General features: G+C 35.2%; 1 protein-coding gene across 1 annotated transcript in view; it reads left to right on the forward strand.

Annotated features, from left to right (window-relative positions):
* PTPRN2 (protein tyrosine phosphatase receptor type N2) overlaps window positions 1-22,844 on the forward strand; it is a 622,313-nt gene that overhangs the window by 257,420 nt on the left and 342,049 nt on the right. Inside the window, exons 10-11 of the mRNA XM_042817469.1 lie at window positions 630-716; window positions 17,523-17,602. Coding sequence (XP_042673403.1) covers window positions 630-716; window positions 17,523-17,602 — 167 coding nt within the window. The remainder of the gene's footprint in view (window positions 1-629; window positions 717-17,522; window positions 17,603-22,844) is intronic.

Genomic DNA, 22,844 nt, shown 5'->3' on the forward strand with positions numbered 1-22,844 from the left:
AAATTAAAAAATGTAAATGTGGCGTCGACAAAGGTGAAAAAGATTTAAAGTGGGCTCTGGCAGCAATGCATACGCTCACCAAACTAAATCCTATGTATCTGATCAGTGTCCTCTGGACTGTGTGCATTGCTCCATTGTTTACTCTCAGATCCATAATAATTTTGTATCCTTTCACTGGGCAAAGATTCATTTTAAGAAATAATGAATTTAAAAATTTGCTTTTCCCTTGTCCATTTGCTACTGAGCCTGCAATTTGACTTTCATTGTTTGTTTCCCTCCATGTCTCGTCAATCCTTTTCTCTCTTTCTGTCCTTTTACTTTATTACATTTTTTATTGAGGATCGAGATGAACTGGTTGCTGCATCATGGGCCCATTACACTTCCTAACAATTCCATTTACACCTTATTGTTTGTCTTATTGCTGGAAAATTCAGGTGATTCATCATGCCTGAAGAAGCACCTGATCCCAATTCCCTTGATATCACGATCACTATGTGACAGGAATACAGTTACTGGTGGCTTTCAGACTCTAAGAGGCCAAGGTGATAACTCTTTTGGGACTTTTAGCCTCTCAAGTATTGATGAGTTCCATTTTCGTAATGCTGTGTTTTCTTGCTCCCTTTCAACAGCCCCCTGAGTGTGGAAAAGGGCCTGGAGTTAATAAAGGATGTGGCAGATCTCCTGAAGCTGCAGATGAGTGCCTTCGATGATGTCAAGTACGTATATGGAATTTGCCTCTTTTTATTTTATTGGATTTATTATTTTTCAGTAGTTCATATTACAATGGAATGACCTCTCTTTAATGCCAAAATTAATGAGAGTATATGCAGAAACAAAAGAACATTTTGGTGATCTTTATAACATCCCCTACACAAATTTAAGAAACAGTTATTTAATACAAACTATAAAGACTGAAATAACCCCATGCTCCCACAGGGAAAAATCTCTTAAAGTATTGTAAATCTATAACCGTCGTATTTAACAGGGTATGGGTTAAGCAAGTACAGTAAAGAGTCATCATACTCAGCATAGCTGAAACAAAATCACAGCGGGAGAAAAACTTGCTTCCTGGCTTTCAGTATGGCACATAGCACAGGTCATGCTGCTTGGACAGCTACTCATTTAACAAGTCACAGGGTGTTCAGCTGTGTTGAAATGCTGCTTTTCTTATGATTTATGCTGATAAATGTGCTGTATGGTAATCACCTAAGTTAGGAGGTTACGATTTTCCACGTTTGGTTAAAAAAAAATACAATTATAATGGCGATTTTCTGAAACCACGTTGATAGGGACATTTACTTTATAAAACTTTAGTTTTGGTTCCTTAAATAGAATAATTTAATAGAGAAGTAATGGAAAAAAAGAATGGGCTGTGGTTGGTTTGTTACAGCGTGCTGGAAAGAACTCACATCCCAGTGCACGGAAAATAACTGTTATCTCAGTAGCATCCAGGCTGTGCCTATGTTTCAGTGTTTGGGGCTGCTTATTTTTCCCCGTGAGTCCTATTGCTGAAGGGCAGTGCCTTTTCAGCCTTTCTTGTGTTTAGCCTTTGGATCCAGTGAATGCAATTCGTATTTTTTAACTCTGTGTTTTTAGCCGTGGTCTGAAGATGTTGCATTTTTGGTGGAAGTGCTGTATTTTATGAAATATACTGTTAATGAAAACTGAATTTTGTAATGACAAAAAGATGATGTTTATGGCCTTCCTTATAAAAGAATTTTCAACCTTTAATTTGAATACTACCAGATAAATCAAAGCTACGCATTCAAAGGGATAATTCCACAGAACAAGTTCTCTGCTGGAATCAATGGGTTCTACTTCATTAACTTCATTCATTTACATTAAAAGAGCACTTTCACCTCCCTCTACCTTTCTAATTGTTAGCATAAAACCTTTTTTTTTTTTTTTTTTTTTTTAATCATTTGATAAATTGCAACAACATTGCAGTTGTCAAGTTGTAGATTTATTCTTTAATGGAAAACATCCCTCCAGTGAAATAGCAAGCTATGAACAACTTTTTTTCTTTTCCTTAATATGCAACTTTAGGAAAGCTGAATATTTTGCATCCATTAATATGCAGTCATATGACAGTACCAGAAGTACTTGTATGATATGGTCTGTATTTTAAAGGTGCATTATAAATTATGATAATTACAAGCAGGACAGACTATTCTGTCTATCAGCACATCATAGACCTTTGCCTTTTTAACCCACCTGTAAATCTGTTAAAGGTTATCCCAAATCCCAAGTTAGGGAATAATTACAGAATCACAGAATCGCAGGATTGGAAGGGACCTTAAGGATCATGAATCTCCAACCCCCTGCCACAGGCAGGGCCACCAACCTCTACATTTAATACTAGACCAGGCTGCCCAGGTCTATCCATAATAAACCTTTAGTCCAGAAAATGAGCTGGTTAAGCTCAGGTAAAACCCATGAAGTGCAATGGAAATACAAAGGTGGACATCAGACAGCAGAAGTAGAAGCTTTAAAAAAAAAACATTAATGTTTTTTGGATTTGTTCTTTTGTTGTCATTACATAGCCATCATTGGAAAATTGTATGGATGTGAAAGCTCTGTCTGAATGACCGCCTGTAGAAGGGTTTCAAGAAAGATCTAATGATATGGGTGTTCCTAATTCACCACTGACATACTGAAATGTGAGGATGAGACCTCTAAGGAAGTATTTTATTTTATTAGTATTTTGGTGTTTTTTTTTTCCCCCTCAGGGGATTTAGCTTTTAAAAATATCAGTAATCCTAAGATCAAGAATTTATGAGGGGTTGGAATATGGAAAACTAAATTAGATTGAATTCTGACCTGAATGTGAGCTTGGATTAAAATTCTCAGTTTTCTCTTTCCCTTCCAAGAATTCTGAAAAGGAAAATAGTGTACATCTGAATTTTTTAGACTACTGCACAGATTTCAGATTAAAGTCATTTTAATGAGAGCCACAAATTTCAGAATTCAGACAAGGCCATCGCATTCAAGAGGAATAATACAAAAACTGAGGACAGAGTGTGAGTGGTGAATTTTTAACATTCTTTAAATTCTCAGATAAGGTTTTTTGTCCTATTCTATGCAAAAACTGATTTCAAGGGTACTGATTCACAAATACATTACTACATTTAGTTAGTTTTGTTTGCAGATATCCTTCAGTCTTCCATGTATTTTTATTTTTTTCCTCTGCCTTGGAGTTTGGTTAAGTGAACAGTGGCTTTTTTTCTATGGGTTCCTACTGATTACCATGTTTGTTCTTGATTTTATTTGATGCATGGTAGTAATCAGCTTATCTTCTCTTTCACAATCCTGCCAACTTTAACCGATGGCCTGCATTTCACAACGTAGCCTCAGGCTTGGCTCCCAGAGCGTTCAGTCCACTTCTACAGTTGGTTTGTTGTCAAGTTTGCGTTGACATAAACTTTGCTCACCCTGTGAAGCAGATGATTGGGAATAGATTTGGGGAATACATAATTAGAAATACTTCCGTACTGAAGAAAAGATCCAACATGTTAGCTGTCACTTCTGGATACAGCCTGAATCTTTATGGAAGTAATAGTTATGCTTAATATGTTTTGTTAATGGTTATGTAGCTGTCAAATAAATTCCATTATTTCTTATTACATCATTAGAGACCATTAAAAGGATATTAGCATGCTGATGTAATTATGCAAGCAGACGTAAAATGACTATAGTTATGATTTTATAATCTAATTATGGGTGTCCAATGCCTCCGGTGATTGATTGTTGGACTGGTATCATGGATTGAAGTCAGATGGGTAGTAGTGCTTGGAGGGCTTGTATTTATTTTAAAATTAATACTACCTCTGCAATCTGCAATATTGACCCTCTTCTTGTAATTAAAGCTCTTTTTACATTATAGAATAAACTTAGAAGCGCAACAGGTTATCAAGAAACATCCAAATATAATAAAAGCTACTAAAATTTGTTAGCTCAGCTGTGAAAGTAGTGGAAAGAACACTCAAAATGTATAGTAAAAGTGACATGCATGGCTTTTTCACATTCTTATAAGAATACAAATTATTTCTGTGCTCTTATTTTCTTATACTTGGGATGTTTAGTGAGAACATTGCTAATGGGAGGTTTTCAGCTCTAAATTTAGCTGAACACCTTTACATGGAAGGAAAACAAATTATTCTGATGTCATAGTATTTCAGACTGCATATCATTTTCAGCCTCCAGTCAAGTGTGATATTTTCTGCTGAATATTGCATCCTTTGATGTAAACTGCAGTAACAGTGATTTTTTTTCTTCTCATTCTTATTTCTCTCTTTAGCCTTTTATGATTTTCCCTATTGCTGTTGAAGATCGCTTGCTCTATGTATCTTTTTTCCCAATTTTATTCTATCACTTTTGCTTCCTCCTATGCATTTCAATGAGCATCTTTGTCATTTTTGCCTTTTAATATACTTAAGCTTACGTACTCAATGAACTGTCCTTCCAGGACATGTGGTAACTTGAGAAAAAGCATTTCCATAATTTTTCAATGGAAAACCTGTAATAGGGCACCCTGTATTCATTCCATAAAAAACATCAATGTTTATCTGTTACTTTTATTTTGGAGCATAGCAGTTGTTGTCTATATTGGCCTTTAAACTATTTATGTAATGTTTGGGATACACAGGATACTCACTGAAATTCAAGTGCTAATGTGAACAGATTTTCTAAGCTGATTCTGATTATCTAATGTGAATTCCTGGATTGCAAAACCATAAAATTTAATCTATTCCCTATCAGTACAGTTGGTTGCACATGTATCACACATCCAATGCTAAGATAAAAACCTCTATCAGTGGGCTTTTTGACTCTAACGCTCAAACTGAGAGGCCACAGTTTGGCTGTTCAGCTTTCACCTGAATGCTCTCACTTTCCACACTGAGATTAGAGATGAACTCAATGTTTTAGTTGAATTGTGTTTTACATGAAAAATGAAAATTTGCATTAAATGAAGCTATGTATGGAAACTATACGGAAGCTTCAGATGGCAAATCCATTTAAAAAATTCCAGCAGTGTTGTTTGACATTTTGAAAATAAAATGCTATAATTTTTCAGTTGAAAGAAATGACTCATTTCAAAATTTAATTATGTTTGGTTTGTAAGGCAAATGCTTCAATTTTAGTGATAAAAAATAAACTAACAATTGACTTTGGTGAAAACTAAACTTACTGTTTGGTGGTTGCTTTCTTTTTTTTTTTTTTTTTTTTTTTTAATTTTTTTGTTCAGCTGACCAAAAATATCAGCCTTTCAATAATGACTAATCTTGATTAGTCATTTTTTTATTATATATTTTTATTTTATATTATATATTTTATTATATATTTTTATATATTTTTACAGAATTCTGTCTGATTCCATATGCAGGAAATAAAATGCTCAGCTAATGAGCAGCTCCTCAATGTTCCATTTTATCTTCATTGTTCAATGTGTGGCTTCAGGCTTTCTTTATTCCACATTATTCAAATCCTGCTCTGAGGTCAGAAAATCCATTTCTTCTCAGTTTTGCTGTTGTTTTGTTTTGTTTTCCTATGGTGCTCTTGTGCTCCTGTGGGTCTATCAAAACATTTGACAAACTTAAATTGATAGTCATTATAAGAACAATACAGTGCTAGAGTTTATTCATGAAAGTATTAATGGCAAATCATCTACTAATTTGAAATGTCCTGTCTGATATCTAAGAGTATGTCTTAGACTGTTGTCTTCTGTGAAGAACTCCAACTATTGAGTTCTTGTTGGCTTCAATTATCATTCTGAGTATTCAGCAGTCCCAGAAGTCAGCTGTCAGTTTAAACAATGCTTCTGTTAAAAAATAATAAAAATAAAAATAAAAATATAAAAAGCATGGCATGACTTGGCTTCAAATGAACTGAGTCTGAATCTCTGAGGTGGAACTAGATGGTACCAGCAGAATTCAAGGTCATGAAATGTCCTTAAGGTCGTTATAGTTTCATATCAGTTTTTTAAAATACTACCCAAGGTCTGCCAAAAATGAAGTTAAAGATCCTAAAAATAGTTATCTGCTCTGGTATCTGACCACTATTCATTCTTGAACATCAGGGATCCTATTGAATAAATATTTTGAAAAGATAAGGAGCATCTGTCAATAAAAAGTAAGTCAAGACTGATTTTTCCTGTTGTACTTTCCTATTGTCCTATTGTACTGTGTCATGTCCTTAGCATCAACTCTGTTTTTAAGTAATTACATGAAAACAGTAATCTAACAAAAGCCTGAATTTGGAAGGCTAATCACCAGAAATGCTGGGGGCACACTCTCACCACACTTTAAATTTCTGGTTTTTTAGCAGTGAGGGTACTGACACTTTCTGGCTCCTTTTAAAAAAAAGTGTCTCACATGAGTAGTGAGTAGTTATGAGTAGTTATCATTATCCTTGCTCTTAGGAAGGACTGAAACGGTTGGGTTGGAATAATACAATCTGAAAAGCCAGCCAACCATCCCAGTGAAAAGAATGTGGACTGAGGAAGATATTTGAAAATCAAACCAAGTGGTGAAAGTTCAGGAAAGCTTTAAACTTGTTCAAATTAAAAGCGCAGGGCAGGCACATTGACGAGTGGAGCTCTGAGTCTCACCTATTATGGATGTGCATTGGCTGTAGTGTCCTAATCATGCTATATAGGTTTTGTTCATTGTTTGTCATGTTATTTTTCTAACACCTGGAAAACTCAATCAGCCAGTTAATCATATTCAGTCATCCAGAACCTAAACGCTGGAACAGTACTTGGTATTTTCACTTCATCATGCTGATGGATTATGACATTTGGTATATGTACGCTCTAAATGTGAACATCTCAGTAAATTGTCGGTAGCTTGAAAGGCAGGATAGTGTGAGGGAGGCTTATTTAACCCAGTGAACTGTAGTGGGACAGGTAGCACAGTGTCTGGTTAGGTTTTGTACTGGCCAGTAACATGAAACTTGCCACTGCTGTACAAACTCTCCATGGTTCCTTTCTCCTTGATTCAGTGTGAAACATCTTTTCTTCATTCTCTGCACCCGTGGGTGAATCTTGTGAAGTTTTTTGTTTCTAGATTGGCAGATTATGCCATCTGTGCCATATAGAGAGGACTTCTCAGGTACTGTGCTTATAAAAAACCATTCAGTCCATCTTCTTCTCCTTATTGTGCTGTAGTATAAGCTATCAGTAGGTTGAATTTTTACTTCCACTACATTTATTGTCCAGAAATTAAGCAACATTTTTATTTAAAACTGTACTTTTCCTTGGTGTCAATAAAAGCATATACATTTCAAAAAAGTTGAAAAGCATTTGTGATCTATTTTTTTGAATTTAAATAACAAACCAACAGGCTAAGGTTATTTGGCATAATCTTGTTTAAAATGATATAAAAGCATAACTCAGAAATAATGGCACCACTTTTATTCAAACTTGACTTCTTCTACAGATTTAATGAGTCTGGAAAACAAATTGTCTGAAAAATGTACTGCTGTAACTCATTCCATGCAGGCTTTTATAAGAAATTACATTGTGTTTTCTGGTACATATTGTCTTATTTGACAACTAATTTTTAATATAAAGATGCATCAATTTTATAGAAATGAGGATAAGGAAACAAAAATAAGGTGGAAGTTTCAACTACGCATTCCTTTACTTAAAAATGAGAGATTTCTCAGCCTTGGCATTACATTAGTCTTGTGGCTTTTTTCCCCTGAGGTACAATATATTTTGTGTGCTTTTCTTTAATAAATGTGCATATAACCAAGATCATTTTGCCTTCTCCACTGTAACTTTCCTGCTAGAAAAATATAAAAATATATTAAAAATAACAAGAAGGATTTTGGCCTGCAGCATTTTATGAATTGTAGGTGACAAAATAGAGAGACCATAAAAATCTAGGAAGACTCTTATAAATAAAAATGTACTAACTTCAGCTTTCCATTACAACATTTCATCTCATTAAATCAGAGGATTTGCACCTTTGTAATCAAACATAGAATGAAATCCCATGTTACAAACATATATCCATGCACTCGGGAGAAGTTTTTTTATAGACAAGTGAGCTTCTAAAGTTTATCTACTTTAAACTTCATACTTCTTCCTGTACTTTCTATATTACTTTCTCTATATTGTATTCATTTTTAATAAAATTAAAGTCCATCATATTATAAGGTGGGAAAATATACTCCTTTGTCTCAAGCAAGGCAGTGAATATGTGCCACTGCATTGAATTTGTATAGCTTTATTAACAGGTAATTATTTCCATTATACAGATGGGTAGACTAAAACTCAAGTTAGCTTTCTTGATTTTTCCCTGAAATGGTACAGAATTTGATGACAGATAGATATGGGATTAGAAACATAGAACTAGAACTGTGATTCTCACTCTAGAACTAAAACTTGGTCTACAAATAATACAATTAATATTAGAATTGGAAAATACTATAGTGGAGGGCAACTGGTTAAATAAATTTAGAAGAGAAAATTCTTTTAAAGATTTATTTGAAAGAATAATTATGAGAAATATGCAAAATTAATCTCTTTGTCTTTCTTTATCCTTTGTTCTTTGGCTACCTGATCTCCTTCAAACACACAAACACACTTTTATATATTTCTGTTACCTGTATGTATGCATGAAATCAGTATTACAGACCTGCTGGCCAAATAGAACAAATAAATTATTCTTCTTCACTTTTTTTTTTAACATCTATCCAGAAAATATTGTACAAATATACAGGTCCACGAGCTTCCTGGGAAATTTTGTATTCCCAGGGAATGAAATTCAATGGGAGCAAATGTGACTGAAAGATTGTATAAATTCCCCCTGCAATGCTTCCTCTGCAAAGGAAGTAGGCTGGCACCACGTCTCTCCCTAAGAGCTGCTGGTGTTAGGTCCCAGGACTGAGTCTTCCAGTTGGTCTTCTCAGAGCTAAAGGCTCTTGAAAGGGCAAGCAGTAGGGCTCTGGTTGTAGCCATCTAGCTCAGAGTTTCAAAGCATTTTGAATGGAGGCTGTAGCAGTTTGTTTTCGTTGGTTCTCAGTTGCGCTGCATAATCCACATAAAAAAAAAAAAAAAGGTGTCCTATCTGGATCCTGTCAAATCTATGAGCATGCTGAACCTTTACTTCTGCAGAAGTCCTAGCATGAGTCATGCTCTTCATTAGCTATTAAAAGTCAGTTGTGCAAACTGAGGATAAGGTGGCTATCAGCACAGGAGACAGATTTTACATGCAAGTTCAACAGAATTGTTACTAATATAGGTGTGCCAATGTAGGCCTCATACCAGCAAAATACACTGAATGTTTATTGTCTAAAATCTTAAGGCTTCTGTTTGTGTGCTAACCAGACTACCAAGAGAAAAAGAAAAAATATACATAGAATCCTGTTATCTTTTCTTTTTGTTTCATTTTAAAGACATAACTTTGTTATTGTTTAGCTTAATCATTAGAGACTGAAAAAATGCACTGTGTATTTTAAGCAGTATTTTGAGACCATTGTCCCAGTCTGAAAGTCTTTTGTTGCAAAAAAATTGTAGCACTTGCATGTTTTGTTCTTTAGATGCTGCAATTAAGAACCATATTAACATAGCAGGCAAAGCTGGCAACTTTCAAGTACTCACCATGGTGAAAATATCAAGTTTTGTGGCTTATGACAGATTAATAGAAAAATTATTTTAAAACTTCATGTTATTCATAGATCTTGAGTAATCATTGGAGGTTGGATTTTGTAAAGAATAAAATAAGAACAAATGAATATAGCATCGATCTCCAAATGGAGCGTTGCCCATTTTTAAAATATTTCAAATTATAAGCTTAGCAAAAAATCTTCACCTAAGATGAATTGAGTTGTAACATCTTTAAAGTACTCTTTTATCATGTCTTGCTTTGTAAATGAGCATCAGTGTATTTAGAAAAAATGAAAGAAAAGCTTATATAATAGACAATTAATATGAAAATATGTAAAAGTCAATCATTTTAGTATTTATTGGTATCAGAGACTCTCCAAACATGGACCGGTGTTTTTGGAAAATATCCCTTTATGGATGAATGATATGTTTTCTGTGACTTCATTCTTGAAATTATTCTAATGACAGTAGAATCAGTGAGAAAAGTGCAGCAGAATTACTTCATTGGAGCATATGAAGAAGGACTAGAAAGGACAGTGCAAGGTGTCCAAATAATTATCTGATTTATGATGGCTATATATGTGGATTACAGAGGTAAATTTGAACTGTTACCATCAAATTTGGCCCAAAGCTTTGTTTTCATGTAACTCCATTTGCAGGATTTGGTTGCTCTCAAACTGGCTATCTAGCTATTCTTTCTAATCAATCTGCTGAATATATCATACCCTGCTGCATGGTGTAAACTGTTCTAATCAAATGTAAATGATAATAGAAAATTCTTCACTAGCTGGTGAATTTGTAAGCATTGCCATTAGTGTCTTTCCCATGGCAAGGATTTTCGTTTTCCATAGAATTGATGAATGGCTTGGTTTGGAAGGAACCTTAAAGATGATCTAGTTCCAACTCCTTTCTGTGTTCACTAGATGTGCCCCTCCAACATGGCCTGGAGCACTTTCAGGGATCCATCACTTCTCTGAACAACCTGTTCCAGCACTTTAAGTAAAAAATTTCCCCAAACAATGAATCTAACTCTCTCCCCCTTGTCCTATCACAGTCCTATCAAAATGTGTAAAAAGTCAGTTCCCTCCTGCTTATAAGCTCCTTTCAAGTACTGGAAGGCCACAGTGAGGTCCCCTGAGCCTTCTCTGCACTAAACAAGCTCAACTCCCTCAGTCTTGAAGGAGAGGTGCTCTAGCCTTCTGACAATCTTCATGGCCCTCCTCTGAATCTGCTTCAATGTCTTTCTTTTACTGAGGGCCCCAGGCCTGGATACAGTACTACAGATAGAGCCTTGCAAGGCAAAGAAAAAGGGAACAATTCCCTCCCTCTCCCTGCTGGCCACCCATCTGTTGCTTCAGCCCAACATGCTGTTGGCTGCAAGCACACACTGCTGGCTTGTGTGCAGCTTTTCATCCATCAGAAACCCCAAGTCCTTCTTCATAGAGCACCTCTGAGTGAGTGCTTATCCCAGTCTGTACTCATATCTGGGATTGCTCCGACACAAGTGCAGCTCCTTGCACTTGGCCTTGTTCACATGGGCCCACTTTTCAAGCATGTCCAGGTCCCTCTAGATGGTGTCCTTTCCTTTTTTTGTGTCAGCTGCACCATTCAGCTTGGCATCATCCACAAATTTGCTGAGGATACACTCAATCCCACTGTCTGTGTCACTAGTAAAATGTTAAACAGTGTCAGTTCCAAAACCGGCTTGTGGGACAACACTTCTCTCTGGCCTCCACCTGGACTGAGAGCCAGTGACCGCAACCCTCTGGCTGCAACTGTCCGTTGAATCATCCAGCCTACAAATCCATATCTCTCCATTTTAGAGATAAGGATGTGGTTCAGAATGATGTCAAAGGCCTTGCACGTGTCCAGGCAGACAACATCTGTTGCCCTCCCTTTGTTCATCAATGCTGTCACTCGAAGAAGGCCCACAGATTGGTCAGGCATCATCTGCCCTTCATGAAGCCATGCCGGCTGTCTTACACCACCTCGTCCATCTCGTGTGTGCCTTAACATAGTTTCCAAGAGGATCTTTCCATTTTCTTCCCAGACACAGAGGTGAGACTCAATGGACTGTAGTTCTCTGGATCTTCCTCTCTCTTTCTTAAAAAACGGAGTGATGTTTCCTTCTTTCCAATCACCAGGGACTTGGCCTGACAGCCCTGCCTTTTGCAATTTGATGAATACCTTAGCAACCTCATCAGCTAGTTCCTTCAAGACCCTGGGATGCATGTTATCTGCCCCCAGACAGTGTTCATTCTCAGGAGGCAGTCTCAAATCAGATACTCATCTTTAGTATTTTGCCATTGTCACCTATTGATGGTGTTGTTGTTTGTACAATGTATCTTCTTTAACTTTCCCTCTGCAATTTAGTTGCAAGTTGAATATAGAAATATGTCTGCAGACCGTGCTGCAAACAAATGCATACAAATTTAGTTTTTGTATAGGATATAAATATTAATGGCTAAGATAATGCATTTTGGGCAGTAATGCAGCTCATTGTGGAACACCCTTTGTTGTTCTGCTGTTTGAGAAGCATGTTAAGAGTTTCCAGAGAAGGGTTTCAAGAACTGGAAAGATTGAAATGGAAGACTGAAATAGGAAAAAAGAATAATCAAATTCATCATTGGATGTAAGAAATGGGAGAGTAGATACAGCTGTACATGAAGTTCTGATCACTTCAGATACAAAATTAAGCACTTTTATAAACAATAAGTATATTAAAGGTGGCCATTTTTAGCACTAAGTCTAGCTGATGATCAAAATATTCTACCCAGCAGTTCAGGGAAGTTATTTTGTAGAAGTTGATACCAGAGCACAATAAACTCTTCACAGATTTCCAGAATATCTGAGGTTTAATCAGTACCTGCTTATGTATAGATAATATAAATAGAATTGAAGCAATTATCCACAAAGTAACTTTTGATCAGAGGTTCTGGTCAAAAATATTGGTGAAGCCTGTATCAAGTTATTGGTGGATTTATAGCTAATTTGAATAATAGAAGGAGCCCAAATAGCAACTATATGCTTTTAATCCACCTCTGTAATATATAAGGATGACCAGGTGCATTACTGTGCTTTTGCTATGCTCTGTAAATCATGTTATCCAAACATAATGTATTACAAAAACACCTCTGTGAATCACATGCTTTTTTCAATTCAATTCAATTTGATATAAGTATGTTTATAGCTAATACTTACAATATATGACACATTTACACAAGTGTGAGCATTTTACATTTCCAAATTTGAGAGGGTGTAGAAGAGGCTGAAGTGCAATATAAACAATGGACATAAACTTCACATTCCTAAACACAGAAAGCGCAGAAATATGTACACATTGCAAGTCATTAGTTCAAGCCCACCAAACATTTCCTGAAACAATTACCTTCACTGCTATAAAATTCACTTTGCACAATCCTCTGGAGCGTTACTAATTGCTTTTCTTAACCCCCAGAGATTAAAGGATTTTGAAATGAACATATAGACAAGTGGCAACTCTAATTTCAAATTTAAGCTTTATAAAGGCAAGCTCTGTTATATGAAACAGTGTAATTAAGAGACTATTTAATGACAGCAATATCCAGTCCTGATCCCCTCATCTTCCTCCTATCTTGAGAAATCACACTCTGCTTTTATTTTTTTAAAGTATGATGCAAGCTCAATTCATTTTCATCTGGCATCAGCTCTATGTCTCATCTTCAAGAGTGCATATAACCATGTTGGCACATGTTTCTCAAATCCTTTTCCACTAGAGGGTATGATAGACTGTGACTGTATTTCACAATAAACCTTCTGTATGATATTGTAGTACTAAAGTACACACACATGAGGGAGAAGAACGGGCACACAAAGCTTGGTACAAAATTTATGGAGATTTAAATCCTGTCGTTCATAAATATAACTAAAGGCTTGAAAGTGATATGGACTTTGCCATACTGATCATGGTCCAGCTCTGTTTATTCATCCATTAATCATCCATTTGTTGACAGACAAAATAAAAATGTTGTTAATCTGTAAAACTGTTAATGAAAAGAAATACTACTGTTTTACTTCAAGAATATTTATTTGTTTGCATGTTCTGCGCTCCCCCACCTTCAGATGGGAAATAAAAACCCAAGGGGAGGGGATGTTATTAAATCAGCAATCAACCTTCAAGTAGTTTTGGTATAAACACTGTAATTATTTCATCTCTAGTAAACAGAATATAAGACAACAGCACTTAAGTGTTACTATTTCCAATATTTGAATGTCTGTTAAAAAAAAACTGATGTGGCTGAAGGCGACATTATTGAAATATATTTTAAAAAGCACAAGTTGTGACAACCAACAGTAATTAGTCAGTAAATTCTTAGTAATAAATTTAGCAGGTCATTGCAGCAGACCTTGTGTTTTGCATGGACAGAAGACACCAGAGTTGCTTACCGTTATTCAAAAATACATCAGAATATACTATTCTGAAAAAAAAAATAAAAATAGTATATGTGATTATGGTATAGTTCAGATACTTTCCAAAACTCACAAGGTGGATTTCAGTTCAGTTATGTTAGAATAGTCAACTGCACATTTACTTGGTTATAACCATAGCAGCATATCATGCACCTTGTTGGGAAAAAACATTATTAAACGAAAATCTTATCTAAAACATTGCTTTCATAGATGAAAGATGCTACCACCTACCACTTCTAATCTCTTGGTTAAGGAAAAAGGAACACTGTGTTGTGTGTGTTAGACTTTGTTTATATTTCTGGTGTCTCTTTCTCTGGTATCTTTCTTGGGCATGGCTGGCTGGGCTCTGGCATGACGTTGCCTGCTGCCGAGCAGGGTTGTGTTGGCCTTGATTTGTGGCAGTGGTATGTTTGCAATTCGTCCGGTCATAAACATTAGTGTGCACTTCAGCAAGCCCTGGTATTTCAATAATTGCCATTAATATTAGGTAGATTGCAGAGGCTTTGACAGCTGCATGAGAAAGCAGCCTTATCTAAAGAAAAGTTTCTGGCTAGGAAGCACCATGGATGTATTTTATACATCTTTGTACCCTATCTCAAGATAGTCACCGTCTCGTCAAAAGAGTCTTTTTGAAAATATTTTGCAGTCAAATAATTACTGGCTTTGTTTAAATGGTCTCGTCCAACATATAAATGAACAATGAGGAATTCCCCAAAGGGAATCTATTGTTATTGAAATGTTTATTTATTGAGTGCGTTTACCAGAAGCCCCCCATGAGAAAAATCTCATTTTATGAGCTTCTTGAGCAGTCAGTTCCCAAATATCTAGCAGAAAAGCAATTTTGGCCAAACAATCTCAGGGTCTTTTGTTTGCTTTTAAATAATTGACAGAATACCAATGTGCAAAAAGTTGTGACAGGAGCTGCTTTATTTTCTTTATTTTGCAAATGTTCCTAATGAAATTGGGCTTATGTTGTGCTCGACTATTTCCTTATATTCAATCAGTTGATTATTACAATGGAGAAAAAATAGTATCCTATCTAACAGTGCAAGAACAGACATTTGAAATGATTCTTAGATTTCTTCTTTCTTGCAGAAAGTATGGGTATTAATATAATCCCTGCCCCATATGGAATTTTTATCCCACCCTATATCTCATCCTATCCTTCCCTCTATTTCTCTACATCCTCTTAGCTATGAAGAGCACATACATTGTGGCACATACACACACACACACACACACACACATACATGTGGCAGCACATACGTTGGCACAACTCATTTACTCTGAGTCCTGAGTCCACTGGGCTCATTCAGGTGGGGTCAACTTCTTTATCTTTGCTGATAAAGCCAAAGTGTAACTACACCATGTTTGAAAGTTGACATGAATTCCAGGTTCTTCACAATTGGGAGAAATACCTGAAGTTCTTTGTTTACATGGTCCTTGGTGTGGAACAGATGTGTACTAGGTTGTTTTTATTTGCTTTTGTTTGAAGCAGACCACTAATTATACTGTGTCTGAGCAGCCAGAGAGGAATCATCATTTCTCTTAGGTTGGGAATGCAGGAAGAACAGTGCAAGATTGGTTATATTCAGTGCATGATAATATCCAAATTCCAGGTGGCTGTTATGGTTGATTATCTCTGTGTTAGTGACAGAACTGGGGAATGGCCTGAATTTCTGTAACACATTTTATGTATCTTAAGTAATGCAATTGTAGAGTATTATAACCAAACATACTACTTAAATGATGTTCATAAATGCTTTATAATTGCCTAACATTATTAAAATGCATTTCTTGAACATTAATGACTTGACATCTGGAGTATCCTTTAGCAATAAAATCTGTATTTTAGTTTTCTCCAACACAGAAGAGTATTTAAAGAAAAATGGTTGATTAATGGCAGTTCCTAATAACTACAGAATAAAATACACACAGTGCATGCTTTACGAGTAAAAGATTGAAGGGAGGCTCCTTAATCTTACTCTGATTCCCTTTGTGACCTCAAAACAAAGTCTTAATGTCAACAGTAGTTTACTTCTACTTAAAATGGAAAAAGTTTAAAGGTATTTCTGTCTAGGATATATGTGATGCAATTAAGTGCTCGCACTTCATTAACTGCTCTTCATTGTATGAATGGAAAATACAAATGCGAAGTGTTAGTAAAAGAATAATTTAATACTTCATTTCAAGCCCTGCAGCAAAATTATTTTTCAACTTCTTTTATGTAGCAATTTTTCAGATTTCATTCTCTCTTGAGTCATGGCTATATTAGGTCAAAGCACGTTACCTGTATGGTTCTTATCAGTTTACCACAGCTGAAGCAGGTGTTATCCATAAAATAATTCTAATGCTTCTTGCTGTTTGTGTGAATAATAAAAAATTAGGCACTCACATAACACATATGTGAGAAAACTGTTATCACTTGCCAGTTTTCATGTTTGTTCAGCCCTTGCACTCTCTGCTCTTATATAAATGTATATTACAGTTACTACTGTAGCTTGCAATCTGAAAAAAATTCCTTAAAAATACTTTTACCATGGTCGAGTGTGTTTTCTTATTTTTTTTTGTTTCTGTTTTTGTTTTTGTTTTTTTTTTTTTTTGTATATTTATGCATTTTAGAATAATAGTAGAATGGAAATATCTTTATTCCTTCATAAGATGTGCATGTAAGTTGGATATTATTGAGATAAAAGGAGAATGAATGCAGTATTACATCTATAGATTTGTTTTCCTTGAAAAATACAAAATGATTTTTTCTTTGAAACCTTGAATACCTTTCTCTTCATTTAGCTAACTAGTACCTTGCTCTGCAAATGCGCAGTAGATTCTAAAACCATAAAGATCCATCAGGATACACCCAAAATGGTCACCACAGTTTCATCATTTCATAAGTTATTCAGATAGATGGTAACCTCTGTTGTTAAAAGATAAGAATTAGTGCCATCTTTCTTGTCAAAGTCAGCCACTGGATCAGCTGACTTTGTCCAAAATCTTTTCCCCAAGTATGCTCTCACAGAACATGTTTAACGTATGTATTCTGAGTTTTTTTAATCATTCCTCCGATTTAGAGTCGTGACAAGAGGGCAAACTTGTGTTAATTTGGAACTTTATGTAATCTTTTTAGATGTTGAATTCCAGTGGAGTTCTGTGTTGTTTTTGGGTGAATAATAATTTCATTGCCTTCATTTTTCCATTTTTGTAATAAAAATAGTTGTTTACAGGACTATTTGAAGTTTAGTTAATATCTCTGAAATTCTTTCAGACAGACATAAGACCCATGCATAAAAAAAGAAAAACCACAAGAGGTATAAGAATGTATGCAAATGTAGCTAATGAAGCAAAAGGAACAGGGCTAAATGGCGTCTTAATGGTTTCTCCTTAAAAACCTATTTTGAAAAAGAATATTATGCCGTGTATCTTGATTATGAGTCTTACATTTTTTAATAATCTTTTCTAGCATGCTGGGACCAGCTGTGACCTTCAGAGTGCACTCAAACCTCCAAAACATTTCAACTGCAGATGTTGCCAAAGCAGCAGGTAAGAATCCTTATCCTCCATTGCAAAACTGTGGCCTCACAGTTTAGAGGGCTGTAGGCAGAAAGACACATGGAGACTACACTTCTCCCTGGAAGGCTGGCATTAAGAAGGGAAACAATTGAGGGGTGAGGGGCTCATATGGGAAGTATAACAACTCTGAATTAATTAAAAATGCCCCAAAACTCAATGTTTATAGGGAAAAGGGATTAAACAGAGACAAATAAGCATGGCTTAGCATGGTGAAAAATTATCAGTGTTGTCTTGATCTCAGAAAAAATGTTGGATTTTTTTTTTTTTTTTGAATGAGAATTTATTACCGTTGTGTTTCTGATACCTTCAGAAGAAGAAAAAAAAGGTATTGTGTGTTAGCCATAACTGACAGATCAAAAGAAGATATAAATATATATATCTTTGTTGATGCAGTGTTTATGCAATTTTCCTGACCCATTAATCCTGAGAGTAAATACTGAGTATCTGGAACTAAACTGCATCTGAATAAATACCACTGTTCTAAGGACTGCTCTTGGCTTCTAATCAACTTGGCTGTCAACTATATTATGGAGGAGTTGTTGACTGAAAGAAATCATTTATGTAAAATAACTCAATTGATAACTGATTTGTTTCCAAATTACCTAATTGATAGCTTTTAAAAATGATAAACAAACAAGTTGCAATATTGCTTACAAATAGAAACAAAAAGAAGTTCATTTAGAAAACTACCGGGAGCCCAAAACTGTCCATTAACAACCTCTGCTTCCCTATGGATGAATTCAGCCAGGACTCTGTAGGATCGAGAATCTATTTTCAAAGTGTCTATAAGAGAATAACCACGAGCATCAGTACAAATTAGGGGATCATCTGCTGGAGAGGAGCTCTGCAGAGAAGGACCTGGGTGGTCTGGTGGACAAGCAGTGTGCCCTTGTGGTCAAGAAAGCCAATGGTATCCTGGGGTGCATTAAAAAGAGCATGGCCAGCTGGTAGAGGAAGGTGATCCACCCTCTATAGTATGCCCTGGTGAGCTCACATTTAGACTACTGTGTCAAGTTCTGGGCTCTCTGGATCAAAAAGGCCGGAGATCTCCTAGAAGCCCACCGAAGGGCAACAAAGATGATAAAGGGTCTGGAGGAAGTTCCGAATGAGTAACCTGGATCCGTTCAGCCTGGGGAGAAGCAGACTGAAAGGGGATCAGATAAATTTTTATAAACATCTAAAGGGAGATGGGAGGCAAATGGATTAGGCCAGGCTCTTCTTCATGGTGCCTAGCAATAGGGAGAAATGGCCTAAAACTTGAACACAGGAGTTTCCATACAAACGTGTGGAAGAACTTCTTTTCAGTAAGAGTGATGGAGCACTGCACCAGGTTGCCCCAGAGAAGTTGTGGAGTCTCCTTCCTTGGAGATATTCAGGATATATTAGAATGCATTAAAATGCAGTTATAAATGTTATAAATAGTTTGTTTCAGCAAAACCGAGGAAGTATCATTAGTTTTTTCTTCCCACTGGGATCAAAGTAGTTTTTTTCACCTTCTTTACCTTAAAGATTTCTGACAAGTTAGGGGGTCATGGAGGCAAGAGGCAGTACTACGGACTCACCAGCTCATTTTAATCATTTAAATTGTATTTTATCTACTATAATATTCATATTCCATGCGTTTCCTAACTTCAGTTTGTTTAGTGCATTAAAATTTTCAGGTTTTGATTGCTGCAGAAGAACATTCTTAGGAGTCTTACATCAACTCCTGTCAGTATGTCACCAAGTATAACCGTATTTTTTATAACTAAACCTGTATTTGCCTTTTAGCAAAATAATAATAATAAAAATGATAACAAAAATAAATTATATATATGTCCAGGAGTCAAACATTCTAAATTAAAAAGTATCTCCTCCTTTTCTAACTAATAAATAAAGATGCAGTAGTCTGACAGTGTGCTTGTAAATCAGATCACTTATTTTAAGCAAACTTTTTTCACTTGCAAATCTTTAAAGCCAAAATCAAATTTAGAAGTTAGAGCAACAGCAGTATATACTTACATAAGATTTTTTTCAGGCTTTGGCTGTAATCAGAAATTTTAGAAGTTGACAATTTAATGAATAAAGTGATTCAAAAATAGAATTTAACAAAGGAAAGTAATGTGGAGTAAATCAGTGAATATTGCCAGGGGAGGCCCAGGTAAATATGTTACTCCATCTTGTTTACAGAAAATGAGTAGACGTAACTGACAGAAGAATTTCACTGTCCATCCTTAGATTGAAATTAAACAAATTTAGAATGTAAATTATCCAGTTTTGCAGAAAGGAATCTATTTCTGCAGCTTTTGTAGTAACTTCTTATTTCATTACTATCCATAGCAACATGCTCTGTGCAGCACGTAGCTCTTACTATTTGTGTAGAATATATTTTTGTAATCAAAATGGATAAATTACATCCTTTATTTTCATTGTTTAAACACAGAGAACTATGTTAAAGTTTTCCATTCTCCGCTGTGGAGTTTCACAAATATACAGGTTAGAGAAGGCGTGGGACTTACAGCAACTTTGAAAACAGATGGATGATGTAGAATATCTACTGAAATTCAAAGATAGGAAGTTATAGTGATAAAAGTGGTTTACTGTATTTTCCTGGTCTTTGAGATCCATTCTTCTTCGTATGCAGAAGACCCACACTTAGGAGAGAAAAGCTTTCCAAAGTCCATGTTCTTGCTGGTTAGATATTTTATCTGGAATCTCACAGTCCCTATTCTTCGTAAATGTTTTTACTGTTTTGCATTTTTTAGAGCTACACAATTCTATGGGAAATCTAAAAGGAGAATAATTTAAACTTCTGTATATCTTACTCTCGCAGGCTATGCAAAATACAGTTAACAATACCTTTGTTTTTTCACTACAGAGCTGAACTGCCAATGTGATACCAGTTTTGCACAGTTTGATGCTCATAATATAGAACAAATCTTGCATAGTGTAACTGTCCTATGACCTCTTTCTGGTTAATAAGCCAGACTCAATGGTGCATCGCAACATTTTGATGAAATAAACTTTCTCTAGACATAGAAGACCTGTTCTAGGAGTAATTGCATTTGGCACATGACATCATTTAGACAAATGAGTATGGATTTCATTTCTCTTCAGTTTAAAGGTTAGAAGAAATCTCGTAAAGAATAACTAGCAGGAAGATAATTCTATTTATGTAAAATTGCCATATAGTCACTACAGTAATGAGCAGTGAATTCAAATGTGTACAGTTTAATAGGTAACCCGAATAACAGAGATAAATGCAAAGACGTTTAAAGTAACAGTGATAATTAGAAAAGAGGAAACTTCTGAAGTATCCAAATACAGAACTTTAGCATAGGATGACTATGAAAAAGTGAAAAAGGGATGGAGGACCGAAAAACCCTGCACACAGTCATTTTCTTATGTGTGACTGTAGCCTTTGTCAAGTAAGAATCATGCTTCTGCTTTGTTTGGTGTTGCATGAAGAGCCAACATCTGAGATGTTAAAAAAATTGTTGAAGAGCAAAGTGATGTATGCATAGCATTGGCATATTTGGGAGGGGGAACTGTAAGTACAGTGAAAGGCAATGTATAAGCAGATATTGAGGAATTAGCAGGTCTGGTGTACAGATTTTTGGATCTAAGATATACTTTGTGATATGCACTATTAAAACAAGTCACAAATTTTCACTTTTTTATAAAAAAGAGGGATTATGAAAATAGAATATCTAGAATTCATTTATTGGGCTGTTGATTTATGTTTCTTTAGATTGCTGTTGTCTTAAAGGTAAAACCAGGATTTTCAAAAATTGCGTGATTTGAGAGCAACCATTAATCTTGACTTAAGGAGTGAGTTGCTGAATGATACAACCTTCTTGTCTAAAAAGTATTTATCTGCCACCTTTCTAATTCTGCAAAAAATTGGAGCATTAATACGCAGGGATGGTGAGAGCAAAAACACTGTATCATTTTTACTATATAACAAATCAATTTGAATAAAGATCCTGTCTGCAAAGTATTAGAATGAATAATTGCAGGTAGATAGAAGTCCTTAACATTTTAAACGCCTGCAGACGACTGCATTTATAAAAAACTATGGATTTTGAGATTCAGCATCTACAAATTTTGGTCATTGTCCCAACTGTTGAGAAACATCCCTGGCAACAAATATTGTAAAGAATTTTTGATATTGAAGATCATTATTTTTGCTAATATTATCTGCTCTAAACAACCAAAATAGGATCGTTAGCTTTTAGCATTAAACAATACTTTTGATATGAAAACAGTATTTCAAAGCTCTTAGAGTTAACTTACCTTGTCTAGTGATTTAAGCTAATGCTGTCTCATTGATTTAGCGTGATCCAAAATGTCATAGTTTTAATCTTAATCAGGATGACTAAATGACCTGTCATGTTAGTGACCCTGGACTCGATTGTTGAAGGTACTTATGCCTCATTCTACTCCAATTTGTATCAATTTGTATAATTTCCTTATAAATTCAGTCATACAAAGATTTATTACAAATACATTTTTAAAGAATTAACTGTGGAAGTACAAATGATTGGTTTGTACCGAAGATGCACTGATTTTTAGCTGTTTGCAGCAGTTGGTAGTTTTAGCCTTTAGCGTAATTGAAACATACATTTCAACTTTCTAGCAAATTTGATGTAAGTCTAAAATATCACAAATTATTTTATATGAATATTCTCTTGTTTTCATTCTAGTCATGAAATATAGTTCTCTTTGTATTGGCTGGGGGAAGTGGTATTTTACAGCATAATATAATAAATTTCACAGTCTGAAATTTAGCAAAGTAGAGAAGATAATTTACCTAACATGACAGAATCAATTGATTAGGTTCTGGTATGCTACTTAAATTGATTGTCTTTTAATCCCAGAAATGCTCCTGGGAGTCAGTTTTTTCTCTAGCCAATAAGTACTGACCATACCAGCATTGCTGATAAAAACACGATAGCTTTATATTATTGTGCATCATTAGAAAAAAATGTTTTCTATGAGGCATTCAGAGAGAACTATATTTTCATATAATATAACTTTGTATCTTCACGTAATAAATCTATGTATAAAGACATACATAAAGAATGCATAAATGTAGAGAAAGGAGATAGAAATAGGAACAGCAGGACAATGAGGAGTAAATCTTCAACAATAAGATTCATAATTCAGCTGTAATAAAATGAGTGGAGGAAGATGAAAGCCTGCGGTTGAATTTTTCCCTCTCTCTGGATTT

The sequence above is a fragment of the Centrocercus urophasianus genome, unplaced genomic scaffold (assembly GCF_019232065.1).
Source record: "Centrocercus urophasianus isolate 14NV4802_14NV808 unplaced genomic scaffold, USGS_Curo_1.0 seq_16, whole genome shotgun sequence".
In the NCBI taxonomy this organism is placed as follows: domain Eukaryota; kingdom Metazoa; phylum Chordata; class Aves; order Galliformes; family Phasianidae; genus Centrocercus; species Centrocercus urophasianus.